Here is a 16,053-nt window from a genome sequence, read left to right on the forward strand (position 1 = left end):
CGAGCCTGGGGATGAGTGCGTGTCGAGTAGAAATCGGCCATATATAATTTGGATTTTGGCGTGTCATTGCGTGTGGTTTCTTTTATTTCAGCTGTTCCTGTAGTTGCTCGTCATTACAGCAGCTCACGAAGTCATACTAGCCAACATTTCGTTTGGCTGGAAGTCTGTGCAGGTTGCACATCAATTCAAGAGGAGCTTTTACGCTTACACGATGTAATGATCGATCTCTTTCGTATCTGTCGAGCTAGCGTCGTACATGTAGGAATATTCGAAAACTAAATCGGGTTTCACATAAGCTTCATTAACGATGGATCTATCTAGAAACCAGAGCGTTGGCTAAAATAGAGTGCGTGGCTGCTTGTTCGGAACAAAAGGAAGAGCTTTTCCGATGAAACAGCACAATTTAATACATTTGTACTTGAATCAGTCTATATGGCTATACATTCTGATATATGTAAATTATTCTGCAATGCATAGCTACGGAGCGATATAATAAAGAAACCATTTTAGTGCTACTGGTTAAAAAAGAAAAAAAAATGGAAAAAAGAAAAAAAATTGTCTCCTCTAGGATTCGAACTCGGGACCTCTCGCGACCTATCGATCCCCAGTCAGATGCCTACCCGAGTGTACTACTCCAACATACTTAATAATGTAAGGTGAAAATATCTTATATCAATGTAATAGGCATTCCACTGTTTATCTGTTATCATGTGCATCAAAGAAATGTTTGAATCACCTGCTGCTCATAAATTTTCAAGGAATGAAAACTAAACTTGTAAACTTGGCAAAAATTTCATTCTTGGTTCGAAGGCTCTTTTTTTTTTTTTTTTCTTGCTTAAACTGCAAAACAGGGTAAAATTTCGCGAGTAGAAATTACTGCGGCTACTTAATTTGGCGATTTGCAAAAAATCGCAAAGATTATTTGCTGCAATAAATAGCAGCCTTAAGGTAATTGAATGTACTAAATGAATTCACAAATCAAGCCCCCACACATACGCATCGCGGACCGATTTTTTTTATCAAGTGCCAATCTATCAAACCCTCTCATTGGTTAAAACAGCATGGAGGTGATGAATGTGTTTGCCATCAGCTGTTTTTTGTTGTGTTTACTGTAAGATCATAACAGATCTCACTTTTTTTTTATCAAACCAAATAAAAAAAGTTCACAAATAACTAGCTAGTACAGCTCTACCACAAATAGATAATCAAAGGCTCTTCGATGTTAATTCATGAAGTAATTCATAATTGTCCAATGGGAATTGCGTCATGGATGGTTCTTGCTCTCAGGTTTTGAAGCGCAAATTCTATTTTTTTATCAGCACCAATATATTTAAGTGTTACCTATGATCCTTTTTAGCATAAAGTATAATTATTTGTTTTTTGAATATGTTTACTTTTCTGTCAGCACATAATTATAGCATTATTTTTGAGCAGCAGATAAAATTTGAGAGGAAAATGCAACCAAGCACTTCGTGTTTCTGCTCGACTCAAAAAGATAAAAAATGGATGATGTGACTGGAGATGATGTGACTTGAAACAAAAACATGCTGTGACTGGATCTCGTGTTTACTAAAACACATCAGCAGGGGCGGATCCAGGATTTTTCAAAGGGGGGTGGCTGTTTACCAATATTTTTGTTTACTATTTTGTTTAAGCCCCAGATTTTTATGGGGGTGGGGGGAGGGGTATCAAGCTTTTAGACAGGATTTTGAAAGAAGTAGGGCAAATTATTTTGAGCCTGAGGCCCATATTTCACGAGGCTGTAGGCTCCTTCCCCCTAGGGGGGTCTGGGGGCATGCCCCCTCAGAAAATTTTGAAAGTTGAAGCCTCTTAGACGTGATTTCCGCGATTCTAAGCAGCTTTAAACATCTTTCAATTAAGTTATTAAACCACTGTTTTTTCTTGATAATTTGGCAAACTATTTCCTCAACTTACCTTACCCTCCTAAATTATATTTGGGACAGAAACTCTAGTTCTTATGAACAGTGATTGACATTTGAAGCCGTCAAGCCACGAACTTACACGAAAGAACAGATATGCGTTGTTTTGCTTTTGAAAGCTAAAAGGAATGTAATTTCTTAAAATTATATGCACATGTTTTGTTACATTAAGCACAGAAGTTCGTAAAACAGGCTGTCGAAAATCTCCTATTTCGGAAAAGTGATGGTCCTTATCTTGAACGGCCGCCTGGCTAAGGAAGGTGGGTGTTAACAAATAATTACGTCAAATTTGCTGTAGCTAAAAATATTAACACTTTTTTCACCTTACCCAGTGTCATTGTCCTTATTTCTATTTTAATGTGTTTATTTTCATTTTTCTGGTGGATCAAGGGGGGTGGCTAGCCACCAAATCCACCCCCCTGTATCCACCCCTGATCAGATGGCGAGGCGGAGGATAACTGCATGTAGCTTAGTTCATGTGACATCAAAATTCCAAAATCCAGAAATCGCAGGACTCCTGAGTTTTTATATTTCACTGGCTCTTAAACGTCCTTAATATTATCTTGTTGAAGGTTTTTAGCTGGATAGCATTCATAGTCTTAAAAATAGAGCATTTTGAATTTCAGAGTTTAACGCCACACTAAAAAAAAATGCCTTATCTTGTTATTTTAAACAAATATCTGAGGAGTTAAGGTTTTGCAAGAAGTGTTTATGTGAATGTTTACATGTCCATGATGGTGATCTGACCGAGTGGCATGACAGTGAAAACCACCTTTAGCTGCGATCAGCAATGTTACAATCTCACTTCATTTGCCTTTGTATGTTTTCTTGCAAGAATGGGTCATTGATTGCTCTGAGGCTTTGTAACACAAAGTGTAATCTTCGATCCTCTTTCACATTAAGAAATTTCTTTTGTGAATAATCAATCTTGTTCCCTGGAAGAGAGAGGCCCTGGGAACAAGGTTGGAGAATAATTTTTTTTCTGATTAACAAGGACCATTCTGTCAGCATGTTTACCATTTAATGCATAAATTAATTGTTAAATATATCAGAATAGAGTGAGTGAGTGAGCGAGCAAGTGACCAAGCAGGTGAAGTCAAGATTCATGTTAATACCCATTACCATGAGGTAAACAGGGGGGAGCGAGGCGGGACCGCGATGCCCCTGCGACCTGTCAGCGGGGACGATGATGACGGCACCCGCGAAGTGGAAGCTGCATGCCGTGGACAGGGGCCCCAGCAGCGTGTCCGAATCCGTGGAACGAGGGAGGTGTATGCAATGTTTGTACCACGATTTCAACTGGCCCACATGGGGAGGAAGACAGAAAGACGCCACACCCGAAAAAGAGCAGACGCTCCGACAGCGCGGGACGAGCCACGTTCAAACTTCCGGGAGGACAACAAACACCACATGACACACCCGGGCGCAGACACAGAGACACAAAAACCCACTGCCCAGGAGGGAAGACGAGGAGCGCGGCCAGAGACCCGCCACCCCTGAGCGCAGGGAGAGCACGCCAGCAAGAGAAAGGGAAGTGCTCCCCCCCCCCTGGGTAAAAAGAACTCAAGTAATGTGTTTTTATTGAGGGAATTTAGATGTTCTTTAAAATTTTTGTTTGGAAGCGTCTGACTAGATTTTGAGAAAATCAGGCTTGTTTAAAAAAAAGAATACGATGATTGTTTCCATGGTAACCTGTATTGCTTAGAAACCAGTAAAAAATTGAACTATGGTCATATGTCATCATTATGGCGTAGTTTAGCAAAAGTGAAAGATTCACTTCGAGCAAATTTTCAACACCAATACCCATAACTAAAGAAAATGGATCGAGCCTTTATATTGTTCACCTCAACCATATTGTTAGGCCTGAAATGCACTTTTGCTATTTATGTATGCCATGTATTTGTGATACTAAAAACAAATAATTATAATAAACAAGTTAACTGTAAATTTCTAGTGTTATTTGTACAGTTATTAACTGTTATGATTTGTTTGCAGAGAAATGTCAGTTTCCAAGGTACATAAATTCATCAGAGTGCTGTAAGTTTTTAATTTTATTTTTTTACTATTCAAGTAATAAATATGGAAATGAGCTTCAGTTATTTCCTATGACATAATTTTATATACCCTGATTTATATTTATAAAAAGTTTTCAATTCAGATTAGTTTTCAGCAAGCAAGTCGCATATAGTTGAACCTTCACTTCTAACCATCTGCAGTTTACTTGTTGTATTGAGACTGCTACAGGTGGTCTAGCTTATTTATATTTCAATTTAGTGGTCTTGGTGACCTCAAAAACTGGACTATTGTCATTCCAAACATATTCTCATCTCTATATTCACACTTATTGGTATCTCCATACTGGGTTCCCCACTTGACCTGTATTTTTAGGGTGGTGTTTGAAAAACACTATGCTAGGTGTAAACAAAAGCTCAGTCAAGTGGAACAAGCAGGCTAGTTATGTAAATGAGACAGGACAGGCTTGTAATTAAAGCTTTTCTGAAACCCTGTGGATTTAATAAAAACTGAAAACCCAAGAGTCTAAAAGTTTAAAAAAATTAAGGTAACTATAACATCCCAAAAAATCTAACATCATAATAATTATGAGCTGATTAGAATTTAACATTCAATAATGCGTTTTCGGTAAACAAGTGAGCAGGAAAGTTGTGGAAATCTGTTATACTCAAGTAACAACTGAATTCTCAGAACTAACAATATGAGAAATGTATGGCAGACAGTAAGGAGAAATAATATTTAGATCTTGGGAGCGAAAGGGTTAATGTGAATTTTGGAGTCCTGGAGAAATCAATCTGAGTCCTGGAAAAGTCCTGGAAAATTGTAAAAAAGGGTACGAATCCTGTTACAATACAATAAAAATGGGATATAATAAAATTCAAATTCAAAAATTAAATAAAATTAAATACATACAAATTAAAAATATATATATTGAGTATTCTCAGCGAAATTACTGGATTGTGATTTGACAAGAACAGTAAAATAGGCCTCATGCATGATAACGTCATAAGCTCAAAATTCACCACCAAGCCTCGTTTCCGCAAATTATTCGCAACCCTTTCCCACCATCATGCAGTTTTCACGTGGGTATTCTTTTCATTTTGCTGCTTTGGGAATTCGTTCATAATATTTACAAGTTTGCACTTTGAAAGCGAGGCTTGGTGGTGAAACTAGCCAGGTTGACGTAATCATGCATAAGGGCTATTAATCCCATATTGTACTTCCTAGAAGTACAGTACCTATAATTACTCGTTTTCTCTGAAGTTGGCAAGACGTCTTCCAAATATTTTTGAAGAGACTTCCAAGATTTCCAAAGTTGACCCAAAAACTTTCTAAAATATCTATGTGAAGACTTTTGAAGTTGTACCAAAGTCTTAAGAAGATTTTTGGATGTTATTCTGAAAACTTAGGATGGTTTCTGGGTTTTCCCAAAGTATTATAAAGACGAACTGATCAGGAGTTACAAAGCTACCATTCCAAGTGGTCGTGCATGATACATAGTATGGAAATATAATCGTAATTTTATTGAGTATACTTTAAATAAAAAAAATCGCATGGCCTTCTCCTGCAATTCCTGGTAAAATGGTGATGTTATGAATGTTCTTAAATTGCACTAGCTTGCCCAAAGGCATGTGCTATTGCATCGCATTGCAATCTACATGTAACTACACAGGTCCAAACGGTGCAATAAATCATAACAAACACTTTTGTTACCTTTGGACAGGTTCTATTATTAACATAACAGCTGAGTATAATGGCGAACAAATTCATCTTAAATGGACGGTGCCTTCACGAGATGAATGTAAGGAAATTGAGACATTCATAATCGAATGGAACAATATTCAGAAACCAAACGAATGTAATGGGCAAGAGTCAATCAAGGTAATGGTAAAAATAAAGGTGCTTGTATTAGGGACTGTGACTGTAGATGAAAGAGGGATACCAACTGAGAAATTGATATTAGAAATCCATGACCAATCGATGAGCAAAAAATTTGTCCTAAAATGATTGATTTTCATTAATTATCGTCAATTATTATAAATTTGCATCAATGTTGAAAGCAAAAGATGACGATAGCAATCGATAACAATGAGTAATGATAAAACTGAATAATTTGGGCTTATATACCTGTAAGGAATTTTGTGTAGGTTACACAAAGTTAACAGAGTTCAGTGGTGTGCAGCCGTGCCAGTGGCGCCATAAAGAGTGGGATCAAATACAAGTATGGGAAAACCGACGAAATGAGAATTATGTCAGTACGTACTACTCTTTTGAGGGAAAACTTCCAGGAATTTCAATCCTGTCAGAATCCTGTTATCCTGACGGCTATTGTTTTATGAATGTCATGAAGTTAGTAAGTTGGCTTAAGCAGCTGCAGTCTACCATCAGCGCACACACTTCTTTTCACCTTGCTGTTGTCGATAATGTCTGACATGTTGATAAATTAAAATTGCAGGGTAAATATGAATACTTTATTCCACTTGAGAAGGACGAATGTACCAGATTTAACTACTCTATTAGGGTATGTAACACAAGTAAATTTATTTTTTGAGTACTTTTCTTATTTCACATTTTAATTTTTTTAAATACTTGTTTAGTGTGCATAACAATACTGTTGTGCATTTTTGCTTATAAGCAAAACATGTAAATAATCTGTAAACTTGGGAGTTAACAGTCTGCTTAATTACCACTGTGACAACTTGAAACAGCTTCTTAATTTGTCAATCGAAAAAGATGGCATTAAAAAAATTAAATGGTATAAAATTGCTGATTTGTATTACGAAAAGATACAAAATGATGCTAACATCACGTTCCGAAGTTAATACCCCCAAAGGCTGCGAGCCTGCTAAAGGAAAGGCATCTTGTATATCTGGACTTGACTTGTTATGAGATACAGCGGAAATAACAGGTACACCGAGCAGATCTAGTTTTTGCTTAAATAAGCCAATAAATCAATAAACTACTTTTTAACAAGAGTAAACCTCCTCAATTTTCTTTATATTGAAATCGTTTCATTTATTTTGAACGTATCAGCTTACAAGTTTCAACCATCAATAGTAGCGATAGGAAAAGGCTGCTAAATTCAAAAGTAACAAGGGTCATTACTTTCAATTCTACTACATAAAAATGGCATACTGATTTCTCAAACCTCCCCATAACTCCACCCAAAAGTCATTGCTCTCAGGTTTTCTTCCTTCAGTTAAACACTGCAATAATAGCGTATTTTTAACTAAATTTTGTAATTTTAGTTTCTTAGATTTTAAACATTATTTTTTAGTTCTTTATTAGAGGGCCAGTGGTTTTTCAGTTTCTTACTGTCGCGTGTCTACCCTCGTTAAATGATTATTATTACTATTCAGGAAAGTTTCTAAAAGCTTTAGAAACAAATTCTTTCACCGAATTTGATGGTCATTTCTGATGCCTAAATTTGGCTAAAATCCGTTAGACAGTCCCTTTAACTTGAAATGCAGGTAATCAGAGAACAGGTCTAATTCTCTAGAGACCTTAAAACACTTGCACGCATTGTCTGCCTATGTTTACAGGAATCAAGTGAAATTCACTTCGCTCACTACAACTCTTTTCCGACTAAAAACATGGTTGCTTGAAGATTAGCCCGTGAATTGAATCCCATGTGGGGAAGGGTAAAAAAAGCTGCGCTCAGGTTGTTGCACTTGCCGATTGTTTATGCCGTATACCTCACTAGGGAGCTTGTACTCTTGCTTCGTGGAGCTATCAAATGTTTCTCCTGTCATGTTGAACACTCACCCAGACAGTTCGTATCTCGTTGTATCCATGTAAATGTAGTATAAAGTTTAGTTTTTAGTTCGTACATCCAAAAGCTTCTTGCCTTTTAAACAATAAAATTATTATAAGATTAACAATGACTCTAATCTCGCCATTAATTTTCAGCTTAGAGGAAAAACCAACAAAACACAGACCAAAGATTTTAAGGTGACGGTATTAATTCCACCGAAGCCGATCGTATCTCCACCTGAACAAGGTTTGTTTAGTCCTTATTCTGTTTGCATCGCAATAATATGAAGTCTGTGCAGCCTAGCTTGAATCTTTTCTGCTTTACAGACCCTTTACATGTATATAAGTCTACCAATACTGTAATAGTCCGGCGGCTTAGCTCCTGAATTGTGCGATATTTGATACAAGCACCAAACTTTGCAGGATTATAAGCATTCGCATACTAATCAATTCTTGATATAGTGCCAACGCCAATTTCATATTTTGAGCTAGTAAACAGCAATGAAATTTTCAGCCGAGAGGCCCCCCTGTCCCTTCCCCCCAAAGTATTTCTTCTTGTACTTTTATAAACCTTTTATTGTTGATTTTCATTCATAAATACAGATATGAATGCTTTTAATTAGGCTTACAATTGTTATTTTTTACCATCTGTTTGATACCAATAATTAAATAGGAAATTATTGCATGGGAAAATATTTTTCGTTCCTCGCCATCTGCTCCCTCGCGTCTTTCGTTTTGCGCTAGCGTCCAGGTCTCTCGAGATCGGTGAACCGTTCGCTAACAGAAGAAAAATAGGAAAATATAGGGCTGTGAACAGTCTAAATTACGCATTTCATTCTAAATTTTGTACGTGCGACTTGGTATCACTACCTGGCATAATAGTATTTGTCTATAAACCAGGACAAACAAATATTTCACGAAATTTCATTGATTTTTAACCCTATCCAGACCGGGAGGGGCGGAAAGTGCCCGCGCTGACTTTGAACGCTTATAACTTTTTCAAGATTCAACCAAACGCTACGAAACTTTGCGAGTTTATCTAAAATTTATCTGGAAATAATTTGGTAGGGTAAGTTGTTGCGTCAGGAACTTGACATCACCATAGCAACGGCATTTTGACAGGCATGTTTTCCCAATTTTTTAATTTTCGTTTTTCTATTAATGAAAAAAAATTTTAATGCAATTATTTTGATCCTTTTACCGTTTTTAAGCACAATTTTATTGATTTTGAGTACTTTGCAGTTATTTTGGGCGGTTTTATGACGTTTTGGAAAAAAATCGAAATCCAAGATGGCGGATCAAAGATGGCGGCTGTTTTGACATTATGATGTAATTGACACGTCATGTGACGTCATTTTCCCACATGACGTATACCAAAAGATAGGTGTTTGGACATACTATACATTCCTTAAGTTTCATTGTGATTGCTTAAATATTCTGGAAGTTACGGAGGTCTGAAAAGATCCAAAAAAGCCCGGGCTGAATAGGGTTAATAAATTAAGGTTTCCATGGAAACCGATGATTTTCGGGCTTGGCACTATATCTGAAAAAATTTCTGCTGGTGACTACTTTCATTGTGCCAAGTTTCATGCTTGTATCAAAAAGTGCACAATTCAACTGAAATTTCGAGCTAAGCCGCCGGACTATAATTTAATGTTTAGACTAAATAGAATTTTTTAAAGCCGATCTGAATTTTTTTTTTTTGTTGTGTTGTGATATCTGTTCACCTTCATCAGAGGTATCAATACTGGTTCCAGTATTTTCAGTAATGTTTAGTTGTTCGCAAAGATTTTTCCTGAAGAGTTATTGCATAATGACTCTCAAGCCAATCCCCAGGCAAGAATTGTGTTAGTGAAAATTAAAATATATTGGTTGGGTTCAATTTTTGTACAAGATAGTATGGTCAAACCAATTGCGTGAAATGATTAAGTGTAAAACAAAGGGGATCCGTGGTTTGAATGCTAACTCAATTCTTTCTTGTTTGGCAAGCAGTACAAGCTCCAACAGATAATTCCAAGAAAATCATGATTGCTGTTTTTGGTTCTTTTCTTGGACTTCTCATTTGTACCCTTCTTGCAATGTACAGGATATTTTTCCAGCAAGGTAATGTAATTTTTGGTACCTGTATTTACAAATATTTTACAGGAATTAGTATATTCACTTTCTATGGTGCTCTTTTATTTACTACAAACTTGATGAATTCGACATTGCTGATCCTAGCAGTATGCAGGACGCGTGTCATCAACCTAGTAAAATGGCCCAGCTCACAACGAGTCTCTCGTAGCTCAGTTGGTTAGAGCGTCCAGCCGGTATCTGGGAGGCCATGGGTTCGATTCCCGTCAGGGACTCAAAATTTTTCTTTGTCCCATGCTCGTGTCATGTTGAATACTTCATCTTCATGCTCTATTGTTGTTGCACATAAGGTGTATTTTTTGGTCACGGTAGATTAAATAAAACAACAACCAGGTTTTAACCAAAACACAAAACGTTTACTGGCAAGTTCACAATATCAGTACAACTGCGTATCTAAGAACTGTTGAAAACTAGTCAATGTGTGTCCTCACACCAAGCTGCACAGGCAGGGTTTTCGCTTTATCTTCCTCATTCCTCTCACGACTCTCATCATGAAACTATCAGTGTAAGCGGGCTTGGTGAAAGTGCTGGTAATGGTTTATCCCTTCTTTTCATTTGTAGTGCGGATTAAGCTTCCAAATCCTCCTTCACCAAGACCTGATACCGATGATTGCGGTTTACTTGAGTCTGGTAAGTTACATGCCTATACCTGTGTGTGTAGAGTTGCTTGACCAGCAATATACACAAAGACTATTACTGGGTTAGGTTTTTGACATCAGCGTAATCAAGTTTAAGATGTTATCAGCTGAAATAGAATCTTATCGAACATGCAACTTTTCCGATAGCCTGCCTTTCCTATTATAAGACCCTTTTTGTATCTTAGATTTTTTTTACGTTGCTAGAGAATGCTCGAAGATTTGTAATGTTAATTTAGCCTTGGTTTGGGTTTCATATCGTTGTTTTTAAGAGAGTTTTACCATGTTATGTTCTTGTATGCACCAAAACATTTTTGGTTTCGGTGTAAATAGACACCCGAATATTTCCATCCGACATCCGGCGTTTTGCGGTATTGACATTAAATCTTAGGTTTAAAGTTTCTGAGAACTTCTTTTGAGTAAAAACATGAATGGTGTATTCCATCAGTTAACAACAATTGGAAAACAGTAAGTAAGAACTCATTTAATACATGTAATTGACGCGCGAATGTCGTAGGTGTCGTAGGTTACAAAACGCTGTAATTAGTCAGCCGGGACACCCATGTGATCGCGCGCCAATTGCGTGACATATATGCCCGCGGACAACCAATCAGAATCGAGCATTTTTTAACAAATACAGTTTATCTGTGAGAGTAAAGTGTCTTGCCCAAGAACGCAACGCAGCGCAATCCCTGCAATGGACTGGCATCCCATCCTGGGGGGAGTAGCAATACTCTCAGTCGCTTAATGCTACGGAAACCGGGATAGGCTCCGGCTGTGTGGGCCACTTATTTTTTTATTTTTTTATTTTGCCACACAAACAAAAAAATATAATTATATACAAGATAATAATTAATATACAAGACTACAATATAATATAAGATTATTTAAGATAGAAACAAAATGGCGAGGTAACCTAATAAAAAAAACCACGGGGCTTGTAAGCTTAGGTTCCCTCACAAGAAAAAACAGATGACTGGTTTAGGTACTGAAATAATGACAAGACTTAATAGAAGACAAAGTTAATAGTTACCTACTAGAAGATGGTTTTCCATGTTCTATTTAAAAATAATGCACGCTTGAGGTCTAGAAAAGCTGCTAGTGGATGCCCGAGCCGTAGGCGAGGGCATTCAGCTGCTTTTCTAGACCTCAAAAGTGCATAATTTTCCTATAGGACATAGGAAAACCATCTTTTAGTGGGTTTAGAATATAGCATTAGAAAGAGCACAGAACTTACAAGACTCGCGGCCGCTTACGGCATTTACAAACGCACGCAACATCGGTAAAGTGAAAGTTTAATTTATTCTTTTCTTTGGCGGCTCTTTATAAATGAACCAAGATACCATTTCATTCATATTTCCTATTTATAGTCCTTTCTCCAACTACCAAAAGATTCTCACAAAGCCGACAAATCTAGTTGAAATATTTACGCATTCAAGTTTGGTTAAGCGTACTTTAATTTAATTCAAATGAAAAATTTTCATGCGTTCGTTTCGCAGCAAGTTTTTCAAATTCGCCTCTAATTTCGATTTAAAAAGAACAAAAGTGGAGTGTTCTGACTTCAGATTGTGGCTAAAAAAAGGTTTCTTACCTCAAAGCGTTTCTAGAGTCCTGCTTGTTTTGCTAAATAATTTCCAATCAATCAAGTTCACGGAAAAATAGGGGCGTACACAACTCCAAAGAAAAACAACAAATTTCGACGATTCTTTCTTCATCTGTCGCTTACTTTGGCACTGTTGTACTTCCATTCAAGCAAGTAAAACGTTTCTGATAAAAACTTGCTGCTTTAAAGCATCATTTAAACAACAAAACAAGAGAATAGTGGCGAAGTTGTTCAGCGAAATTCGACAAACAATTCGCACATCCGGGGTACCGGGCTTCTATAGTTTTCAGCTATGTTCTATTTAAAAATTAGCATAACCACACTGACCTACTATTGGTAATCGCGCGATCTGATTGGCTACACAGGTGCCTACTATCGATCCGTAGAAGGCTCTCGGAGCGCGCGCGTAGTCTTCGCTGAATTTTATCAATCAAAACCTTCAATAAATCAATTCTAGCGATATTCTGAGTTTAATAGATCGGTCAGTGGATTATGCTAACACAATTAGACGGCTCGCTCTCGGTTTCTACCGGCTTTTGATAGTTGGCGAGGGGCTTCGCCCCTCGCCAACTATCAGCCGGTAGAAACCTCGAGCTCTAATTGTCAATAATATATGCTTAAGTTTTCTTTCAAAAGATGCCAGTAATGAAGAGCCCGAAATTTCAGGTGAAAGAGAATTAAAAAATTTAGGACCTTGAAAGAATACGGAGAATTGTCGGATATTTGTTCTACATAATGGTAGACGAAAGGAGTTTGCGTGCCTTGTGTTATAACGATGGATTTGATTTGATTGATTTGGCTCGGACACAGACTTTACCTTTACCTTACCTACAGTTTATCCGTATATTATATGGCATCAGAAGTCCGCAGTAGAAATGCTCCGTGAATTCCTGAAATCCATACAGTAAAGATAAATGTGAGCTTGCAGTGTGATAGTATAATTAAGAAGTGAAAGAGGAAACGTCTTTTATTTTTCAGACAAGAAGCGGGTTTTTATTATGCACACCAGATGTTGCGAAAAGTGTAGCTATGTGGTGCATTGTTTTGGCACTGTTCTTAATTCGACGGAATTGATTGAGGCTAGTATAGACATGTGGAGTACCCTGGATATTGCACCCAATGTACCCCGTTGGTACGAGGACCAAGTCAAGAATTCGCACTGTGTTGTAGTTCTCGCTTCAAACAAAATGTCCCTTAGATGTCAGAACGCGGTGGAAGAGGGAGATGATCGTAAGTATCCCAAATTTATTTTTTTATGACGGGTCTGCTTTGACAATGAGGCACAATCACATTGTTCAAGGAAACTCGTCTAGCACGTAAAGCAGTGCAAGATTTGCAATGTCACATTATTAAGTTTAAACGACTGTGTTCCATGGTACAATCGAAACAAGACCCGCTGTTTAAATAGTCTAGTTCAGTAAAAACCCGCGAGTAAGAACCTAGTTTTTCCAGGTTAGCTTAAACAGGTTCTTACATAAATGGTAGTTAACAAAAATCTAGGCTATTTAGGTTCTTAATAGGTTCTTATTTACTGAGGAAAAATTTACATTGTTGCTAATAGAACTTTTAGTCATATTTAGCCTATTATTTGTATAAACTTGTGCATACCACACAAGTGTTTATGTAAAAATGAAGCACTTTTCATTCAGAACATGACATTGTATACATGTACAGTAAAGCTTTGTCCAAACTTATTTTCCCAAAAGTAAACATTTTTAATCGATTTTAGAAAATAAGAACCTGTTTTTGAATTTTAGGCTAAATAGGTTCTTATAAAAATGGGGTCTAATTTGCAAATTTTAGCCTAACAGGTTCTTAAATGTTAGGTTCTTACTCGCGAGTTTGCTTGTGTCTTGCATGTTTAATGTTAGCCCACGTATTAAACCAAGAAATGCCATTTCGTACGATAACGATGGGGTTTAGCCAACATCTAAATGGCCAATGCAAGATTTCTATCATTTCTGTAAAGCATAATGCCGTGGTAACATAAATGTTATCGTAAAGGAGGATTTGTGAATGTACGTTTATGGTTTTTACTCTGTCCCATAGTTTACGATGTCGTCGCCGTTTCTCCTTTTGTCCCCTTACAGTTTTGTTTCATGCCTCTCTTTTTGTTATAAATCCCAATCCTTGACACTTTATCAAACAAGGCATTTGAAGGAAACATTTAACGATTGCCTTTGATACTCTCATATTCCCAGCCTTGAACATCAGATGCCAGTTAAATCTTGTACGAGGAAACATCGCCCAGAATCCTGATGTTCACAGATTCATCCCAGCCTTCTTCTCGTGTAGTGGCAGCAAGAAAAATATTCCAGAATTTCTGTCCTCCCGATGGACTCATAAGCTGCCCAAAGAAGTTGACCGTGTTATCTTTCATTTGCTCAATGTTGAGAAGATTCAACCATATCGCACTCAGCCCATCATTGTGATGGGCGGTAATGGTCACCCATTTGACGAAAAGAAGAAGGAATTAGAAAGAGCAGTACAGGAGGCAGAAATGTATCACAAGAGAAATAATAATGTACAAAATGTGTAATAAGCACAGCGTTGGTGTCTGTACTGACCGACGTGTTGTCTGGTTGCCGTATTTCGTTCGCACATCCTCACTCCATATCGTTCCCTGATAAGTGATTTCGTCTGGCCGCTCAGTGAAATGGGAAATTTTAAGTAAATTTCTACTCTGTAAGTAAGGTATTGCTGTCTTAGAATGTGAATATATTTAGTAAGGTCTTGTGAATTGAGTACCATTCCGTGATGTTATTTCTGTAGAGTAACTAGTTATCAGAGATGAATTCGCAGTAATAGCAATGGACTACTCTGTGCTCTTCTGCAGCTGTACAAATTTGCGCATTGAGGCTGGTAAGCAACCAAGGTGTCATCATAATCAATTCACTGTGTAAATAATAAGCACACCTAATTTCACCTAAAAGCAACAATTAAAACTGACGCAATAAAAATTCTGGTTCTTGTTTTCCATGTGCCTGGCAAAGTTACCTAGAAGGGTTAGGGCCCTTAGCCTAGAAGTTTGAAAACCCCATCCTGTTAGACTTATTTTTACGGACTCTTGAAAACTTCGTCATGGTTATAACATCCAAACTGATTATTCCAGCCAGTTCTACCGCCAACTTAAGAAAAGCCCTATATGGGTTAACCCCATATAACTTCTCTTAAAATACGCATGAAAAGTGCGTTTTAGATGCACTAACGAATGGCCGAATCCGCTAATGAGTGGGTTGCCAAACAAATCCACATAACCGCATAACCCTCAACGTGTTAGCTATCTGCTGCGTGAATATCAGCCTTCTAGGTGCGTTCAAAAGTACTTATCCACCAGGACAAAAGTACGTATCCCGCCAATGAGTGGGTTGCCAATCCAATCCACGTAAACTATAACGTCGAGGGCGTTCAAACGATTTAAAATAAGACCATTAAAATAGGAGTAGTTATTAAAGGAATAAAACCCATGGCACACGGTCTAACGGTGTTGATACAGCAAAAGAAACTGAGTTTGATCTTTGATTGTTTAAAACTCTCTTGACCATTAAAATAAGGGTACTTTGTAAGGAATTAAAACCTACAGCGCACAGTCTAAATAACGGGTTATAGCGGTTCGTTGTGTTGGTACAACTATCCCGTGCTTGCGGTGGGTATAATCTTTACTGGGCAAAACAAAACTGCCATTGGTGCACGGTCTACAACTATCCCGTGCTTGTGGTAGCTATATTCGTTGCTGGGCGAAAGAAACTGGGTTTGATCTTTGAATATTTAAAATGCTCTTGATCTTTAACTAAGCTCTAGTTTGCGCTGAAATAAAACTTTTAAAAAGTTGTACTTAAAGTTTAACCTCACCGTAATTAGTGTTGCTGAAAGATGGGAATATATAAACCATTACAAGCCACCTTAAAGGATTCCAGTAGGTTTTAGATTCACTGTTTTCCTCTCCATATTATATATGGAGACGAAAACAGTGAAC

The 16,053-nt window shown here is 37.4% G+C and overlaps 1 protein-coding gene across 2 annotated transcripts in view; it reads left to right on the forward strand.

Annotated features, from left to right (window-relative positions):
- LOC144653140 (uncharacterized) overlaps positions 1 to 15,056 on the forward strand; it is a 36,131-nt gene extending 21,075 nt beyond the window's left edge. The window contains exons 7-14 of one of the 2 annotated variants that reach the window (XM_078513058.1): positions 3,936 to 3,977; positions 5,677 to 5,834; positions 6,409 to 6,474; positions 7,863 to 7,953; positions 9,696 to 9,809; positions 10,401 to 10,469; positions 13,056 to 13,307; positions 14,279 to 15,056. In XM_078513058.1, the coding sequence (XP_078369184.1) occupies positions 3,936 to 3,977; positions 5,677 to 5,834; positions 6,409 to 6,474; positions 7,863 to 7,953; positions 9,696 to 9,809; positions 10,401 to 10,469; positions 13,056 to 13,307; positions 14,279 to 14,616 (1,130 nt within the window). In that variant the 3' untranslated portion in view covers positions 14,617 to 15,056. The remainder of the gene's footprint in view (positions 1 to 3,935; positions 3,978 to 5,676; positions 5,835 to 6,408; positions 6,475 to 7,862; positions 7,954 to 9,695; positions 9,810 to 10,400; positions 10,470 to 13,055; positions 13,308 to 14,278) is intronic. The other variant, XM_078513060.1, reaches the window with a different exon arrangement.
- Positions 15,057 to 16,053: the final 997 nt, after the last annotated feature.

This window comes from Oculina patagonica, chromosome 5, assembly GCF_052425735.1.
Source record: "Oculina patagonica isolate OP01 chromosome 5, crgOcupat, whole genome shotgun sequence".
NCBI lineage: Eukaryota > Metazoa > Cnidaria > Anthozoa > Scleractinia > Oculinidae > Oculina > Oculina patagonica.